At 39.6% G+C, this 18284-nt stretch overlaps 1 protein-coding gene across 9 annotated transcripts in view; it reads left to right on the top strand.

The window, feature by feature from the left end:
• HPS5 (HPS5 biogenesis of lysosomal organelles complex 2 subunit 2) overlaps window positions 1-18284 on the top strand; it is a 29845-nt gene that overhangs the window by 5879 nt on the left and 5682 nt on the right. For 6 of the 9 annotated variants that reach the window (XM_080619544.1, XM_080619543.1, XM_080619540.1 and 3 more), the window contains 16 exons: window positions 1265-1480; window positions 1811-1882; window positions 2121-2209; window positions 3828-4006; window positions 4232-4390; window positions 5819-5978; window positions 9670-9793; window positions 11540-11686; window positions 12762-12836; window positions 13328-13935; window positions 15269-15392; window positions 15553-15708; window positions 16236-16355; window positions 16680-16793; window positions 17121-17227; window positions 17905-18190. In XM_080619544.1, coding sequence (XP_080475670.1) covers window positions 1265-1480; window positions 1811-1882; window positions 2121-2209; window positions 3828-4006; window positions 4232-4390; window positions 5819-5978; window positions 9670-9793; window positions 11540-11686; window positions 12762-12836; window positions 13328-13935; window positions 15269-15392; window positions 15553-15708; window positions 16236-16355; window positions 16680-16793; window positions 17121-17227; window positions 17905-18190 — 2736 coding nt within the window. Of the gene's footprint in view, window positions 1-1264; window positions 1481-1810; window positions 1883-2120; window positions 2210-3827; window positions 4007-4231; window positions 4391-5818; window positions 5979-9669; window positions 9794-11539; window positions 11687-12761; window positions 12837-13327; window positions 13936-15268; window positions 15393-15552; window positions 15709-16235; window positions 16406-16617; window positions 16794-17120; window positions 17228-17904; window positions 18191-18284 lie in introns of those variants that run through there. The other 3 variants (XR_013957034.1, XM_080619546.1, XM_080619545.1) reach the window with 3 other exon arrangements.

Genomic DNA, 18284 nt, shown 5'->3' with positions numbered 1-18284 from the left:
AAATACTGGACTTGACAGAATCACACAGTTTCTGAAGTGACCTCATTAGTCATCTAGAAATTATCTAGTCCAATTTTCTTGCTCATGGCACAGTTGGGTAGGATAGATAGATCTTGTAGGCTTGTGTCTGGTTAGGTTTTGAGCATCTTCAAGAACACAGGGATGCCACAGGATCTCTGGACAGCCTTTGCCAGTGGTTCACCACCCCCACAGTAACAGAGCTTTTTCCTATGCTGAAATGGAATCTTCTGTCTTTCCATTTGTGCCCATTGGCTCTTTTCTTTTCACTGGGCACCACTGAGACTAGTCTGGTTCTGTCTTCTTTACTGCCCCGTCAGGTATTTATATATGTGGGATCGGATGAGTTTCTACCCCAAGCCTTCCCTGTTTCAGGCTGACCAGCCCAGCTCTCTTAGCCTCTTTTAAGACAGGTGCTGCAATTCCTTAGTTGTCTTCATGGCACATCACTGGACTTACTCCAGTATGTCCCTGTCTTTGTTGTACTGAGAAGCCTGGAACTGGACCCAGCACTCCAGATACTTCACCAGCGCCAAGAATATACCTCACCAGTGCCATTTCAATTGACCTGCTGGCAACACTCTTCCTAATGCAGCCCAGATTGGCTGCCTTTGCCAGAAGAGTGCATTGCTGACTTATGGAGAGCTGCTTGTTCACCAGGATCCCCAGGTCCTTTTCTACAAGCTGCTTTCCACCCAAGTGGCCTGTACTGATGCCTTGGGTTGCTCTTCCCTCCATGCAGGGCATTGTGTTTATCAGTGTCTGTTTGTCTAGCCTATACTTCCTCAGCTTCTCTGTGAAGATGTTAGGGGCAGTGACAAAAGCCTTACTGAAGTCAAGCTAAACAACATCCACTCCTCTCTTCTCATCTATCAAGCCACTCATCATGTTGTAACATGATTTCCCCTTCATAAATCCATGCTAACCATACGTAATCAGTTTTATCTTTGATGTGATTGGAAATGGTTTCTGTTATCATTTGCACCATCACCTTCCCCATCACCAGGTTGACCAACTGGTTCTGCTGTTAAAAACCTTTTCATGATCTAAACATTTAACCTAATGAACATTTCTGCATTTTATGTCTTTTATAAACTTCACGAAGTCTTTCTAGTATCAATGGCAGATTATTTTGAGCACCAAAACCAAATCACCAACTAGGATTTAGTATTTTTGTTCTTCAGGAAAAATATAAAATTAATTAGAACCTTAACAAGTATTGTTTTTTTCTTTTTCTTTTCACTAGAGAGAAGTTCTGGAAAATTGGTAATAAAGAGAGAGATGGAGAATTTGGAGCATGTTTCTTCCCTGCAGGAAAAAACAGTGGGAATCAGCAGCCATTAATATATTGTGCTCGACCTGGCTCAAGGATGTGGGAGGTGAACTTTGATGGGGAAGTACAAAGCACACATCAGTTCAAGCAGCTGCTGTCATCACCGCCTCTCCCTGTTGTTTCTCTCAGGTAGAAACAAGTGTTATCTGTGGTAAACTTGGTTGGGATTTCTAGACTAGCTGAGAAGAACTGCATAAGGCTGAGAAAGTTAAATAAACTCCTCGTGCAGTCAAGTGTTAATCCTAGTTGTTATCTTAATACACTCTTCTCTAATATTAGAAGCCAGTAGTTATCAAAAATGCTGAAACTTTGATTCTGCAGGTATGTCTGTGTGACTGCCACAATGAATGCTGCTGTCATAAGACTATGTTTATTTAGCCAGCCTTGTATTTGCAGGGTTAAGAATATTAAGAAAGTGATATTACTGTAGTTGTAACAGATTATAATTTTGCTTTACAGGCTGGATCCTCATTATACTAGTTCCAGCTGCTCTCCACAATCTTTATCTTTTCCCAAGCTACTGTATCTGAGGTGAGTATTTGTCAGCATAGGTTGCTGTTGATAAAGCAGAGTTAAAAATAAAAAAAGTTGTATATTCTCCTAATTTATACTGCCAAGTTCATCTTTTTGCATAAGAATTTTCCAAGTATCAATGCTGAACAACTGTCTTGCTTTTCGCTTCCTGTCCTTGAGCCACTGCCATCCCTGCGTGTTTTACAGTGGCTACCACAATTAACTGTTGCACTGTTAATGTTTGCTTTGCTTGCAGTGAGCACTGTGTGATGACCTGGACAGAAAGAGGCATTTACATTTTTCTTCCCCAAAGTGTTCAAGTCTTACTCTGGAGTGAAGTAAAAGGTAAACTTTTAAGAATCTTTGCTTTATAATATTGTCTGTTAAGTTTGTCACTTCTGAAGTCCTTGCCTAATATGGAGCCTTTCCAAGCTTAATTTTTGTAGCTGGGTTGTAGAACATTGATCAGAAAACTTTTTCATTGTCATTTGTAAGGCATAGCCTTGAATATTAACCCTTTCCATTCCTCTGCTAACCAGCCTCTCCCTCCATACTTCTGAAAATATGCTTGGAAAACAAAACATGGTGTAGAGTGCATCTTAAAATACAGTAATCAAATAGTGAGAGGCGGTAACCTGCAATATCCTTTATTTGTTTCTGTTTATTCTGATTGTCCTGGTTTCAGTTGGGTTACAGTTAATTTTCTTTCTAGTAGCTGCTCAGTGCTGTGGTTTCAATTTAGTGTGAGGACAGCGCTGATAAAACACAGACATTTTATTTGTTGCTGAGTAGCACTTACCCTGACCAAGGAGTTTTCAGTCTCAATGGTCTGCCAGTGAGGAAGGGCACAAGAAATGAGAGGGAGAAGAGACAGAACACCTGACACAAACTAGCCAAAGGGGTATTCCATACCACAGCATGTCATGCCCAGTATATAAATTTTGAGAAGTTACCTGGAAGGGCCAGATCACTACTCTGGTCAGGCTGGGTATCAGTCGGTGGGTGGTGAGCAATTGTGTTGTGCATCACTGCTGTTTATTGGGGTTTTTTTTCCCTTTCCCCTTTTAGTTTTATATTCTTTCCTTGTTATTTCCCTTCTTATTATTGTTACTACTGCTAGTAGTAGTATTACATTGTACTTTAGTTACTGGACTGTTTTTATCTAAACCTGTGGGGGTTGCATTCGTTCAGTTCTCCTCCCCATTCTCTCTGAGGGGGGTGAGCGAGTGGCTGCGTGGTTCTGAGTTACCAGCTGGGCTTAAACCGTCACAAAGGTTTATTATTGGGTATCCTGTGAAGGATAATCTGGCTGCTGAAAGCTTAAACCCTATTTTTTTTCTAACACCTGTCTAAACCAGAGTGAGAGAATGTACTTATTTGCCAGATGAGTTAACCCTCAAAAATGGTTTTGTGTGTATGGGTATAGACATAGTCCTAGAATGGTTTGTTATTGTCTGTCAGTCTTTTCCTTCACCTTCTCTCCAGTCCATTTGGTGTTAAGTTTCCAATGCCCTTTGTCATGGAACATTTGCATATAACATAACTATTTCATTTGGAAACTGCTGAAAGTTCAAAGCATTTTTCTACTAGCAGATGTTTTCCTTCCACTTCAAAGCTAACAATGATGTATTTCTCATCTTTACCAGTCTTGAGTTTTTCGTCCTCCTTCAGAGGAAAAGGGAGCTTTTCAGTAACTTAAGTGTGCTTTTTGAATGCTTTCTAGAAATGCTTCCTAGAAATGCATCTCTGGAAAGCTTTGATACTTTGACTGTGCTGTGTAGATGCTAGCTTAGCACCCTTCCATGTTTGTTTTCTCCATGCCACTTCCGCTGCAGTGTATTAGGCTTTTGTACGCATTTACAGTCAGATAGGAAATAACCTTTTCACCTTCTTTCAGGAACAGAAAGGAATATTGACTCATGATTTCAGTCCTTTAGATATTTCTGTGCATCTGGTTTTGCAGATATTCAGGATATTGCAGTTTACAAAAGTGAGTTGTTCTGTCTGCATACAAACGGAAAAGTTGTTCATCTCTCCCTTCTGCTGGTAGACCGCTGCATAGAGCGTCTGATGAGAAGAGGGTTCTGGACCCTGGCTGCCAGGGTCTCTTGTCTGTTCCAAAATGCAATTATTTCTTGCAGAGTAAGTAAATACCTCTTTGTAAATGTGTGCAGTGCCATTTCACTGTCTCTTACCTCCATTTTTCTTTGACTTCCATAGGGTTTTGAGATTAATTTTTTTGAGTTTTTAAAAAGTATTCCAAGCATTATAGTTTTAAGATGAAAATTAGCCTGCATGTATGGTACGTTTTGCTTTTCACATGTACTTTAGAAATAATAATGCTTCTATTTCGCTGTGTACTTTTAGGCAAGAAAAAATTTGCCTTTAGACAGGCTGGAGCACTTAAAGTCTCAGCTGGATGGCTCAACCCAACAGGATCTTACTCTGCAACTGGAAGAACTGATTTCAAAGTTGGAACCTCTAGATTCTGCATGCAGCAGTAGGAGGAGTAGTATTTCATCTCATGTATGTATGATAGGTAGTGCCAAATACATTACCTGCAGATTTTATCTTAAAATCACTTTGAAGTTGAGGCTTTCATTTTTACCGTATCTACTATAGTTGATAATGCTATTTTCTAAAATTAGGTGGGGTAGAGAGGTATGAAATACTACTGCTTGCATTCTTTAAGCTTTTGAATCACTGCCTTTTTTCCATGTTTTGTGGCTAATGCTTGAGATATAGACAAAGATTGATCATCGAAGGCTTTCTCCACAGCTGAGGTTAGTATCCTAACATGCTTCATTTAAGGTCATCTTGACTAAAACTGTAGTTTTCTGTCATGAAAACTGAATGACTGAATAAACAACAATCCTAATCCTATGAAGCTTAAGCAGAAAACGCTAAGCAAAAAAAATCATAGAGTAGAATCATAGAAAAGTTAGGGTTGGAAAGGACCTTAAGATCATCAAGTTCCAACCCCTCTGCCATGTGGTTGGTCGCCACACTAAACCATGTCACCCAAGGCTCTGTCCAACCTGGCCTTAAACACTGCCAGGGATGGAGCATTCACAACTTCCCTGGGCAACCCATTCCTGTGCCTCACCACCCTCACATTAAAGAACTTCCTCCTTATATCCAACCTAAACTTCCCCTGTTTAAGTTTGAACCCATTACCCCTTGTCCTATCACTAGAGTCCCTACTGAAGGGTCCCTCCCCAGCATCGTTATAGGCCCCCTTCAGATACTGGAATCAAAGCATGTTTCTAATATTCTTTTACATGTACAGCTGTTTGTGCTTTGTCTTAGCTTCTCAGCAGCTTTTCAAGAAAAGGGAAATATTTCATAGTTAATACAGTATCAGCTGCTGCTTTCACTTTAACAGTGAAAAGTTAACTTTAAAAAGTAAAGTTAAAAAACCCAAAGTAATGTAAATTCTATCTTGATGTGGTAGGCAGGTTTTTTTTCATTAGCAGATGGGAAAAGTAAACCTCATAAACTTATCATGAGCAAAAGAATGTATGTGTGTCCTGGAACGAAAGTTTAGCAGGATCTGTAAGTGTGCTAGCTGGGTATGGTTAACAAGCAAAAAGGAATATGGACTCTTGGGTGCACAGGTGCAAAGGGATAAAGTGACAATCTTGGATGCAGGACTAAAGGAGAGACGATTTTGCCTTGTGCCAAGTACACCAGTTGCTCACAGGCTTCTTTCCTGAAAGCAGTTGCAGCATATACATCTTTGTAAAGTCACTGGGCTGCACACTTAGTGCCACCTATGTACTTTTCGATTCTGCATATGTCAAAAATACGCTGTTATATAGGACTTTTCCAGACAGTGAATTGTGAAGTGCTGTGAGGTTATTTGTGTGGGTATGGTTGGTTTAGTTCATTGTGGGAAGTTTAACAAGGAAGTACAACTCATACAACATCTAACTCCTCTCCCTTGTCTGACAGGAAAGTTTCAGTGTCTTAGACTCTGGAATATATCGTGTTATCAGCCGAAGAGGCAGTCAGTCAGATGAAGATTCAAATTCTCTCCACAGTCAAACGTTCTCAGAAGATGAGAGACTTAAAGAATTTCCTGCACACCCAGAAGATGAGCAAGTAGAACTTGGTAATGTTTCTTAATGAAAATAATGTTATTTGGATGCAATTTCTGCTTAGTTTATAATAATTTGATTGGGTTGGCTCTATATTCTTACTTTCCATTATCATGATATCCATGATTTAAATTCTCTAATTTGATCAATGGGAACCCCCATTTTCAAGAAGGGGAAAATGGATGACCCGGGGAATTACAGACCAGTCAGTCTCACCTCTGTGCCTGGCAAAATCTTGGAGCAGATTCTCCTGGAAGGCATGCTAAGGCACATGAAAAACAAGGAGGTGGTTGGTGACAGCCAGCATGGCTTCACTAAGGGGAAATCCTGCCTGACCAATTTGGTGGCCTTCTATGATGGGGCTACGAAACTGATGGACAGGGGCAGAGCAGTTGATGTCATCTACCTGGACTTGTGCAAAGCCTTTGACGCTGTCCCACATGACATCCTTGTCTCTAAATTGGAGAGACATCAATTTGATGGGTGGACCACTCGGTGGATAAAGAACTGGCTGGATGGCTGCACGCAAAGACTTGTGGTCAATGGCTCCATGTCCGGCTGGAGACCGGTAACGAGTGGTGTCCCTCAGGGATCGGTGTTGGGACCGGTCTTGTTCAACATCTTTGTCGGTGACATGGACAGTGGGATTGAGTGCGCCCTCAGCAAGTTTGCCAATGACACCAAGCTGTGTGGTTTGGTTGATACGCTGGAGGGAAGGGATGCCATCCAGAGGGACCTTGACACACTTGTGAGGTGGGCTGATGCCAACCTGATGAAGTTTAACCATGCCAAGTGCAAGGTCCTACACCTGGGTTGGAGCAATCCCAGGCACAGCTACAGGTTGGGCAGAGAAGAGATTCAGAACAGCCCTGCAGAGAAGGACTTGGGGGTGTTGGTTGATGAGAAAATGAACATGAGCCGGCAGCGTGCGCTTGCAGCCCAGAAAGCCAACCGTATCCTGGGCTGCATCAAGAGGAGTGTGACCAGCAGGTCGAAGGAGGTGATCCTGCCCCTCTACTCTGCTCTCATGAGACCTCACTTGGCGTATAGTGTGCAGTTCTGGTGTCCTCAACATAAAAAGGACATGGAACTGTTGGAACAAGTCCAGAGGAGGGCCACGAGGATGATCAGGGGAGTGGAGCACCTCCCGTATGAGGATAGGCTGAGAAAGTTGGGGCTTTTCAGCCTGGAGAAGAGAAGGCTGCATGGAGACCTCATAGCAGCCTTCCAGTATCTGAAGGGGGCCTACAAGGATGCTGGGGAGGGACTCTTCATCAGGGACTGTAGTGACAGGACGAGGGGTAATGGGTTCAAACTTAAACAGGGGAAGTTTAGATTGGATATAAGGAAGAAATTCTTTACTGAGAGAGTGGTGAGGCACTGGAATGGGTTGCCCAGGGAGGTTGTGAATGCTCCATCCTTGGTGGTGTTCAAGGCCAGATTGGATGAGGCCTTGGGTGGCATGGTTTAGTGTGACGTGTCCCTGCCCATGGCAGGGGGGTTGGAATTAGTTGATCTTAAGGTCCTTTCCAACCCTAACTCTTCTCTGATTCTATGATTCTAACAGTCGCCCCATCTTCCAGTCAAACTCTTTCTTGAAACATTGTGGTGAAATGCTGGCTCTGCAGAAATCTTAAGCTTAAAAAGAAACAAAACCCAGAGAAACAAGACAAAAAATCCAGAGGGCTTTTACCAAGCTAGGACTTCACTCAAATTTCACCTTCCCAATCCCTCAAAGTGCAATTCAGCATTAATGCTAAGATTCTCTCAGCAGACTATGTCAGTGTTAAATTGAGCTTTGAATGAGGTTTTTTTTGCTGCTGCTGTCCTTACAGTAATATTTGTACCAAGAAAGAATTGCTTAATCTTGGCTCTGGCTTTATATTTCTTCAAGAAAATCCGTAGGTTTACTGTGTTCTTAATTTCATTCCAAGGTTTCCTTTGCACAGGGGACCATCTCTTACATGTGTGGAAGGGATTATAGAATGTTAATAACTAACATTTAGACCATCCAAGGAGCTTTCCCCCCCCAACAAATATCTGTCGCTGGCCAATGCTAACTGGACAGTAGTGTTCTTGTTTTCTGCTGTGGTTGGGATTGGGAAGGGATGCAGAAACCTGGCATGATGAGGAGCTGGCTTAGTTCCAGATATGCTAGAGAGGCTTTCCAATAAAAAGGCTGCTTTTTAGCTTCTGCAGAGAGTAGATGCCAGTTGAGGATGGAGAGAATTTGGATGCTTTTTCAGGGAAAACTGCACTGGGGAGGGAGAGCATAAAGATTAATATTTACCTCCCTATTTGCCAGTAGTGTTGTCCTGCTGACTAAGCTGCATACTGTTTGTAGCACTTACTTTTACATGTGCGTCTTTACTTGTATCACCATAAAGCCAAGAAAACTTGGAAGGGTGTGTATAATTTCCAGTATTAAAACTCAAATGAAGGCATGCAGTTTTTGAATGTCAGAAGACAGAAAAGTTCTATCTGCTCAACAAGAGACAACAAATTTGCTGATTATTTCAAAGTATAGAAGTTCTAGATGCTTCTTGAAGCATGTGTACTTAAAAGTTTAGATTGGATATAAGGAAGAAGTTCTTTACTGTAAGGGTGGTGAGGCACTGGAATGGGTTGCCCAGGAAAGTTGTGAATGCTCCATCCCTGGCAGTGTTCAAGGCCAGGTTGGATGAGGCCTTGGGTGGCATGGTTTAGTGTGGGGTGTCCCTGCCCATGGCAGGGGAGTTGGAACTAGATGATCTCAAGGTCCTTTCCAACCCTAACCATTCTATGATTCTATTTAAGAAAATGGATTTAGTCTTTCCCTGCTCACATTTGCGTAAGGTGTCATAAGTTTTTACATTTCTAATATGCGTAATGAACAAAAGCAGCCTTATTTACAAGCAATCATATAATCACTTGTGACCTTTAGGCACTGTCTAGATGCTGTGGATTCTGATGGTAGATTTCTGTAACTGCAGAGCATCTTTTCCTCTCAACAGTGCAAGCAGTGCTGACTGTTGCAAAATGCAGTGTCATCCTTACTTAAAAGGATCCTTTTTTTCTTTTTTATGTCACTTAAAGATACAGTGTGTATGTTTGTACCAGGAAACGATTATTCAAAACACGTTGTCGATATTGCCAGGGATGTAAGAGAGAAAAGGCAATAGTCGGTGATTCTGTATTTCCTGTGGTTCTTATCAAATGCCAAAGAGCTATGGGCTCAATTATATCTTTAAGCCTATTCAGATAAAAGGGTGATTTATATCTTAACCATGGCTTTTATGTCTCTGTGTGCTCATATGTGATTTAGATTTCAGGAGATCACGCATTGTAAATTTATGTATTCCATAATACTTAATTTTCCTAGATGTTTAAATAACTGGCAGTAGATTAAATCAAGATTTTTGTCCCCTAAATGAACTGTAAGTCTACTTGTAGAATATCATTTTCATACAGTTGTTGATCATAATTTGCATTGTTATAGAGCCAAAAGACTGTTAACAAAGCAGACTTACTAGGTTCAAAGTCAGTAATAAAATGGCCCTTGAAACCAGATAGCACTTTTCTGGCTCCACACATTCCTGAGTATTAAAGAGGAAAATATCTCATGCAGGTTATCCATTTATGAATTAGTGACTTGCAGTTTGTTTCACTGTTCCATTTTTGTCAGGTCACTGTTTCATGACTCTTTATTTCAATTCCATTTGTTAGACAACGTATCTCATACATCTGTGACGGTTGAGGCTGACCGGAATGAGACATTTCTTCCATTCAGTATTCCTTTGTCATTTCGTTCCCCATCTCCTCTCGTCTCTCTCCAAGCTGTCAAAGAAAGGTAAAACTTGCAGCAGGTTCACCCATCCATTACATCTTTCCCTTTTCTGTCCTCTGAATTTGTAGCATTGTCTGGTTTAGTTCATGCTATGTTCTGCAAAAATGTAACATCTGAACTGAGACACTGGAGATGCAGTCAAGTTTGCTAGACTATTTAGAGCTTCTCAAATGAAGTTAGAAAGAACTGCTGTTAACTTCAGTGGAGCCAAGGTTTCAACCTCTGCTTTGAAATGGCTAAGGATGCTTAAATGACTGAGAATGTTTAACATTGCCTTGTGAACTGTGGTTGTGGTTTGTCTTCAAAGCAAACTTACTGAATATTGGTTTGGGATTTTGCTTTTCTGGTACTTAGATTTCTTATGAATGAGTGAAGGTTTCTGATGTTGTTTTGGGACAAACATTAAAATATTCAAAGCATGCTAAATAGTGCTAAAACACAGCTGCAAAGTATACCGTATGATCTGTTATCTCCCCATATGCACCTTCAGTGAATCTAAGCAATTTCCCAAGTGTATATGGAATAATGGTAGCTTATGCCCAGTGCAAGTAAATATGGTAATGTCTGTTCTATGCAGAAATCAAATTGCTGTTCTAAAACCTGCTTTAAAAAACAGGGACACACACATACACGTAAAGGAGATGGTGTTAAAAGCATAAAAAATTGAAAAAAATTATGTATGTTAGTTTCTGAGGTAAAATGTTGCTAGCCCATAATGATGGTGTGGGGAGTTGCATAGCCCTCCCTTAGTAACTTAGGTATGTGAATTATGTCCTGCAGCAGAAGAGTGTAGCTGCTATCAATCATATGAGGATCTCAGAATAACCTTGTTTTGAATGTTCTGAATTCTTTTTAAACAGTAAGCAAATTCTAGGACTTTACCAGTAATAAGTGTTTCTGTTAATAATAACTAAAAGTATTTACTGTATTCAATTTATAATTAAATACATTACTATCACACTTAAAATTGATTTTTAAGTTTACCTTTAATCCTTCTATACATTAAAGTCCAATTGTTTTGTGCTCTGTTCTGCAGCAGCCTTCATCTTTTGCTATACTTCAGTGTAGTAAAAGATGCCATATGCTCTGGCAAGCAAGTAAACGGTTGCTTTTTTCTTTTTTCTTGATGCTCTTAAACTAGCTCCTGGCCAGAAAGCAAGAAGCTGATTTTTATGATCAACTGTGGATGACATAGTTCCTTTCATGGCAGTGGTAGAAATAATTGGGTTTTGGTATGTTCACTGGGCTTCCTCTTGAATAAAATATCTGAAGGGTTAGGGACTGATGACATGACAAGGACATTTATAGTGAGCTTTGTAATCTGAAGAATTAATTTGGAGTACTGTAAAACTGTTTCTTACCCCCAAGAGGGACATAATTTCCTAATGATGCTTTCTGTTTATAAGCTTTAAAATGCAGTGTGGCTGACCTGCATTTATTTGCATTCAAATATGTGTCCTGATATAAGCACTAATGTTAATATGTGATCCTGTTTCTCCAGCAGCAAAAAAAACCCAAGTCTTCAATACTTCAGGTTTTTATTCTGTGCTGAAAGTATGGATCATGACTGAAGTAAGAATTTTGAGCAGCTTATGAGTGAGTTTTGTTCTTGTTCGTCATTGGTGCTCTCAACCTTTTCTCAAGAATTCTTCAGATTATAAAGTTTTCTGAAATCATGGTTTGAATGGAAAGAGTGATTTGTTCATGTTTGTACTTCCCATTTTAAATGTTTGAACTTCTGACTCCTAGTGTTTCCAGCTTTGTACGCAAAACTACTGAAAAGATTGGCACACTTCATATAAGCCCTGATGCTAGAGGAAGGCAAGAAGCAAAGGATGACGAGCAGCTGCAGGAGTTGAGTGTTAATCTGGAAGCACCTCCCCAGGAAAAGAAAGAGTTGAGTGCAAAAGTTACCTTTTCTTAGCAATTGCTTTTGCTGAATGTTCTGAGGATAGCAGAAAAAGCACTGTTTCAGGTAGAACAAGGAGTTGCCTTCATTACTATGGTGGGTTTCACTGGTTCTCCCTTACTCCTATCCTAGACACGGATTAGGCAATGAACAGTTCTGAGTGGTCGAGCACGCAGTCTCCACAGTGCTGTAATGACTAAAGGGCATGAACATAGTGTATTCAGCAGTTCTTATATAGTGTATCTGTGATGCTAGTTATAGTTATGGGCATGAGTCCAGCAGTTCATTTCCTGTCCTTTCTGAGTTGGGGGGGTAAACACTTAGCTCCCTGAAAACATCTTTCTATTTTGTTTTTGTTTGTGTAGCTTATGTCTGTTGGTTGGGTTTTGTTTTGTGTGGGTTGAGTTGTTGTTGGTTGTGTTTTGTTTGCTTTTAATAATGGTAGCTTTAAAATGCTGAACTTCTTTACTGGCTGTCTAATTCATACAGAGCTAAATTATTTTGTATTCCAGTGTTCTGCTAATTTACCATTTTGGATTCACTTTGATATAGTGGCATGATACTGATTTTTATTCACTACCTGCAGAAATCTACTGTCAAAGGCTGCAAAAAGTAGTAGTATAGGTTTGCTGTTCATTGCCTATTCATAATTTGTATTGAGCTGTTCCTTCTTTAGAAATCAAAGTGGGGCTTTTTTTGTTGTTTTTTGTTTTTTTTTTTAATGAAGGAATTAATATTTCCTCACAAACTTAAGGAAATTTATGAGGAAATTTCTCATTTAAATTATTGAAGGTTTGGGTTGGAAGGGACCTTAAAGATCATCTAGTTCCAACCCCCCCTCCCCCCCTCCCGCATGGGCATGGCGGGGTTGAAACTAGACCAGGTTGCTCAAAGCACCTTTCAACCTGGCCTTGAACACTGCCAGGGATGGGGCAGCCACAGCTTCTCTGGGCAACCTGTGCGAGTGTCTCACCACGTTATACTAAAGAATTTCTTGGTAATGTCTAATCTAAATCTATGTTCTAATACTTCAGATAAGACTGAAATTAATGTTTTTTCTAGGTTAGTACCACAGAATTGCCAACTTCCAGAGGAGGATCATCTAAGAGATCTCAAGGCTGCAACAGCAGAAGCTATGTAAGCAGGGAGACCTTTTAGTGTATAGATACTGGGCTTTGTTAGAAAAAAATTTTTTTTTTCTTAATTAATTACATACATGTAAATGTAATGCTCTTAATGTCTATTAACGTGATCTGAAATTATCTCATTTGGTTAGTTATTTGTTTCCTCTGCTTAAACCTGAGCAAAACCCACTAAAGGCTTGTTTAGGCACTCTGATGTTACCTTTTTGTCCTAACTACAAGCATAGTTTAAAAAAAACCAGAACCAAACCCATGTAACAAACAAAAATCCATTCTGAAAGAACCCTGGGGAACTTGGAATGTACTAAGATCAAATGTAGACAGCTTGAGTAGCTTAAATTCTGTTTGATGCGCTCAAACCCACAAAAACCCAACTAAGTCAAGTTTAGGTATATACTTTGAGTTACACAAAATACACATAATACTTCACTTGTGGCATCTTATAACTGTTAAGCAAACTAGCAAACTTCTTTTTTTATGCTTCAGAGCCAAACTCCAGGATCCCCTGGTTTTGTTAGAACCACAGTGTATGAGAAGGGTTTTACAGGAATGGTTTGTCTGTCTAGAAGAGAAGTTTGGCAGAAAAGAGCATTCTGCTTCCGCTGTCAAGAACCACAAGACTCTGTGTGCTGAAGAACAGAGTGCAGTTCTGCAAGAAAACCTACAACTAGGTCCAGCTGATGGAGACCCAAAAGACAAAGAATGGAGTAGTATCTTGGAAAACTACACTGAAAAGGAAAATACTGAAGAAACTTGTGTAAGCAAGGCCATGTGTGAAAATAGTACTGATTTTAAGGGACCTTTGGACTGCGGCTTTCAAGTGTGTCCTCCATGTGTCATAGAACCAGATGTTCAGAAAAATCTTGTTGAGTTGACAACACTGTGTTTTGAGATGTCTGTGTTTTCTTGTGGAAGTGGTGATGCTGAGGAAAGTTCTGATGGGAGTCTGCCACTAGCAGCTTCATGGACCTTGGCTTGTAGATTTATGCGAAGCTACTTCTTTCTTTTGGATTTAAAAAGACTAAAGCAATGTATTATAACCATACATGCAAACAGTCCTAATGTATGGGAAACATACATCACAGGATTGAAAGGTAACTAATGACAATGTTATTACTGGTAAACTGAAAGTAAGACTGCTTAGGAGAAAAAAATCAAGAAGCTTGAAGACACTCCCATTTGTGTCTGCAAATTTTCCTTCTGCAGGTGTAGTGTGGGAGGGGGAGGATGGTTGGTGTGTGAGAGGTTTTGTTCCATTTTTGGTTTATTCAGTTGGCTGTTTCTCCCCCCCAAAGGCTAACTTATGAAGAATTGCAGTTCCTCTCTGACATTTTGCAATTCTGAACCTTGTAATTTATATGGAGCTTATTGATTGAATGCTGTAGTGATTACAGACCAGACCTATTTGAAAACAAATGTGCTTCAAAGAGCAAAGCATCTAAATTAGAATCAGATGTTTGTGGAAACAAGGAAGAAGAGAGGGGAGGGGCTTTGGTATTTGCACTGGAAACAGAAGATTCTTTAGCTTCTAGAGAAATGTGGTTAAACAAAACTGAATGGAGTACATGGTTCTGTGCAAATGAGTGCCTTATGATCACTTCAGACTTCCTCTGTCCACAGAAATCATTTCTGATCTTTTTGATGCCTCTTTAGCTTTATTGAACCAAAGCTTCCTGATTATGTTGGAAAACAGAACTTTGTTGTCTACATTCAGCTTCTGCTTTATGCATTTTTTACAGAAGTGAATTAAAGTCTTAGCATTGATTTGGTGCAAACAGTAGTCGAACAACAGAATCTTGTTTTGAGGGTTGGCATCTAATATTTGGGTTTCTGGGAATCTGTTCACTATTTGGATTTGAACAGCCTTAGAAGTGAAAGTAATACGTGTTCCTAGTTTGTCCCCATTTTGACTGTCCTTGTTGCCTGTAGATTAATACCTGCATTTCGTCAGGATGGAGGTTCATGCTGAATTCTACATTCTGTGAAGTCAGTGTCCAAGCTGAAGTTTTTATTTATAGAGGCAAATTGTAAAATATGAGAACTGCTGCAGATCTGCATTATATTCAGCAAGCCATAAGTCCTGCAGTGGGCTGGGGTGTTTTGGTTTTGTTTGTTTGTTTGGTTTTTTTTTTTTACATGAGAGAAAAATTAACATCTTAGAAGTCTTTAAAGAAAAGGAAAATATATCTAGAGTATTATTCCATGCCTTAATCGTATCATTTCATAACTGCAATTTGCTGTAAGCACAGATGAGTGATGTCGATTTCTATGAAATGAACATGTAGAATCTGTTCACTTGTTAGCTAGAGAGTTCCATGAAAGTAGTGGTAACTCTTGTCCTTATGCGTAGCAACAGCTCTGTGTGTGTGTGAATTAAAAAACACCAACTTGCCTTGATCTTGTAACTTGTGTGCTGATTTATTTCAGAACTAACTTGTCACAGCCCTGTGGCTTTAGCAATGGAAAATGAAGATATGTTGAAAATACTGAAACAGCTGCATGACCTGGGGCCTTGGGATGATAGCCCGCTCTTACTGGTACATGCTCAAAGGTCTGTAGCTAAGCGGGTTTTGTTTGGTTAGTTTTCTTCAGTTCACTTAATATTTCGTGAAGCTCTCTGGGAATCTTTAAAGCGATCAACTTTTAGTGCTATCTTGAACTTGCAAGAGATGTTGGAAAACTATAATTTGCTGTTTGTCCTCTCTCTTTAGGCTTTATGAAAAATTTGGGGAAACAGCTCTTCGGCCCTTAATCAAGTTCCACCCCTCCCTATTGCCTTCTGATATCAAACAGCTTTGCAGGAATGATCCAGCTCACTTTTTACCATATTTAGATAGTCTGGTGAAATCAAAGCCAGAGGATAAAAGGTAAAGGGAATACAGAATCTTTTTAATCTATCTGCTGTCTTAATTATGTAGCTCTGTGGGGTTTCTTTGGGTTTGGCTTTTTGGAGGCTTTTTTGACTCTTTCTGTATGTATCTTGATGTTCTTCAGCAATAGATTCCAATTCATTCTGCCAGTTTTAGTTGGTCTCAATGTTGGTTGGTTTTTTGTTGTTTTGTTTTGGCTTTTTTTACTTAGATCAGATGCTAGTTTTAAAAAGGTTTTTCTAAATAATACTTGCAGTGGAGCTGACTATTTTTGGTCTAAGGTCAGACAGCTTTTAAGCGAAATTAAAACAACCCCCTACGTGAACCCAGCCTGCAAACTGAATGGCTTTTTGTGGTCCTCTCCATTTCTAAAAACATAAATCATTCCAAGCTTTTCCATATTTCATATTACCTCTTTTTTGTTTCTTCCTTTTTTTTTTTCTTTTGTCCACACACAGTCTCTGCTTCTCCATGTCTGGTATATTTAAAACTGGCATTTTTTTCCTGTGTGTTATGTTTTCTAGGTCATCTCTCCTTAGATCTCTTCTGCAGCCTGAATCTGTACGACTGGATTGGTTGTGCTTGGCAGTTTCTCATGATGCGCCACAAAGAGCAAACACTGTGGATGCAGAAGGAAATCCCAGGTAAAGCAGGGGTCACCGGAAGTCCTGAGTGCAGCAAAAAGCTTTAATTGGTCTGTAGACTTTTGGCTTAAATTTTGTATGATAGTTTGGATGTCACTGAATCCTTGGAGCATTTTGTGTGTTACAGAGTTCAGCAGAAGCAATGAGATGATTAAATAAACCTTATCTGTAACACTTCTCAGAGTGACTGCTCTACTGAGACTATACACAGTGCTTAATTCACTTTTCCTTCTTTCTTTTCATACACCTGCCTTTCTTCTAGAGAGAACATCATGTTCTGAAGAAAATTATTAATGCTTTTAAACTGAATTTCTCGTCTTCTAGGCCACGATCACATTTGTTTACATGGGGCTACAGCCAGCTCATTCTGCTTTTGATTAAACTCCCAGCTAACTTTGTTACAAAAGAGAAGATGACTGACATCTGTAAATCACATGGGTAAGAAAAAACTTAGTAATTCTTGATTAGCTAGTATTCTGACCCCAAAAAGATACAAATGAAAATGACCCATTTGCTTCTTACTTGGACAAGTTTTATTTAAAAACCTATCCTGTTTTGAGAATTAATATTGAATGTTCAATTTAAGTACCAAATACCCTTTTTGGTTATGGGGTATTCCTGTGTTCCCACTCTGCAGTGATTTCCGGCATTCAAGAAATTCAGTTGCTTCTGTCTTCACTGATATTTAAATGAGCATTTATTTATTGTTGACTTTAGTTTAAACTGAGTATTTGATTCCTGGAAATCTTTACTCTCTTATTCAAGATTTTGGACTGGATATCTTTTTCTCTGCCTGGAGCTGGATAGAAGAATAGAAGCCTTTACTAGTATTGCTCATTTGGATGATTTGAGCCTGTTGAACGGAGAAGATGGTTAGTGAGTCTTAAGCTGTGTAATCATATATGCATAATATAGGAACTGCCCTTATTATGTTCTGATTTGTCCAAAGTTGAGTTGAATTTTTTTTTTTTAGTGTTTTGGTAGCACTGTGTGGTGCAGCATATTTGAAACACATTAATGTGTGTAACACTCATATCTTTACAATGTGCTTTGTGAAATCAGTTGTGCTAGAAAATGCTTAAAAGTTCAAGAATGTAGGATTGCTTATCAGTTGAGAGTAAAAGCTAAACTTGGAGTGGTAGATAGAGGAATAGCTAGCCTTCCTGAACAGTGTGAAACTCCTCTGCTACACATGCGCACACACACACAGTTACAACGAGTAAAGCATTTTATAACATGATGGAACTTAAAAGGAAATTCCCAGTAGCACTAAGATGGACAAAAAAACCAGTTGTCTCTTGACTTAATCCAAAACCTTAAATGCTGAACTATTATGAAGCTTTGTGTGTAGTTCACTGCTGAGTCTTTATACCAAGTCAGTCAAGGCAGTACACTTCTGTACACAATTTGCTTGTTCATAACACTTGTTAAGCTTTCACAGAGAAAAACAGAACAGCTAGCTTCCCTTTTTAAGTACAGATTCATTTAAAAGAGTAGACTCAGAATAATCATTGTTTTACAAATAATGTAACATTCATTTTACATTTAGGTTCCATTCCAGAGACCATAGAAGAATGGAAGTTTCTTCTGCATCTCGCACAAAATCACAGCACAGCTTTCCACCACCATGGCCCACAGAATGGGAATGCTGTTGGCAGTGATAGCCCAAGCTGCCCGGACTGCATCACTGTGGAAAACGTAGCACTCTTGCTGGCAAAAGCCATTGGCCCAAACCGTGCCTTGCCTCTCTTGCAGGAATGTGGCTTGACACTAGAATTGTCTGAGAGATTTACTGGTGTCTGCGAGATACTGAGAATTGCTGAGAAAAGGCAAAGGTAAGATGACACATCAACAAAAGATCCACATTATTTATTTTGGATCTTTAAACTCTTTTCAGTTAACAAAAAGATAAAATACTTCACATTTTTA

This window comes from Psittacula echo (genome assembly GCF_963264785.1).
Source record: "Psittacula echo genome assembly, chromosome: 5".
Lineage (NCBI taxonomy): Eukaryota > Metazoa > Chordata > Aves > Psittaciformes > Psittacidae > Psittacula > Psittacula echo.
This window is presented reverse-complemented; position numbering and strand designations above follow the sequence as displayed.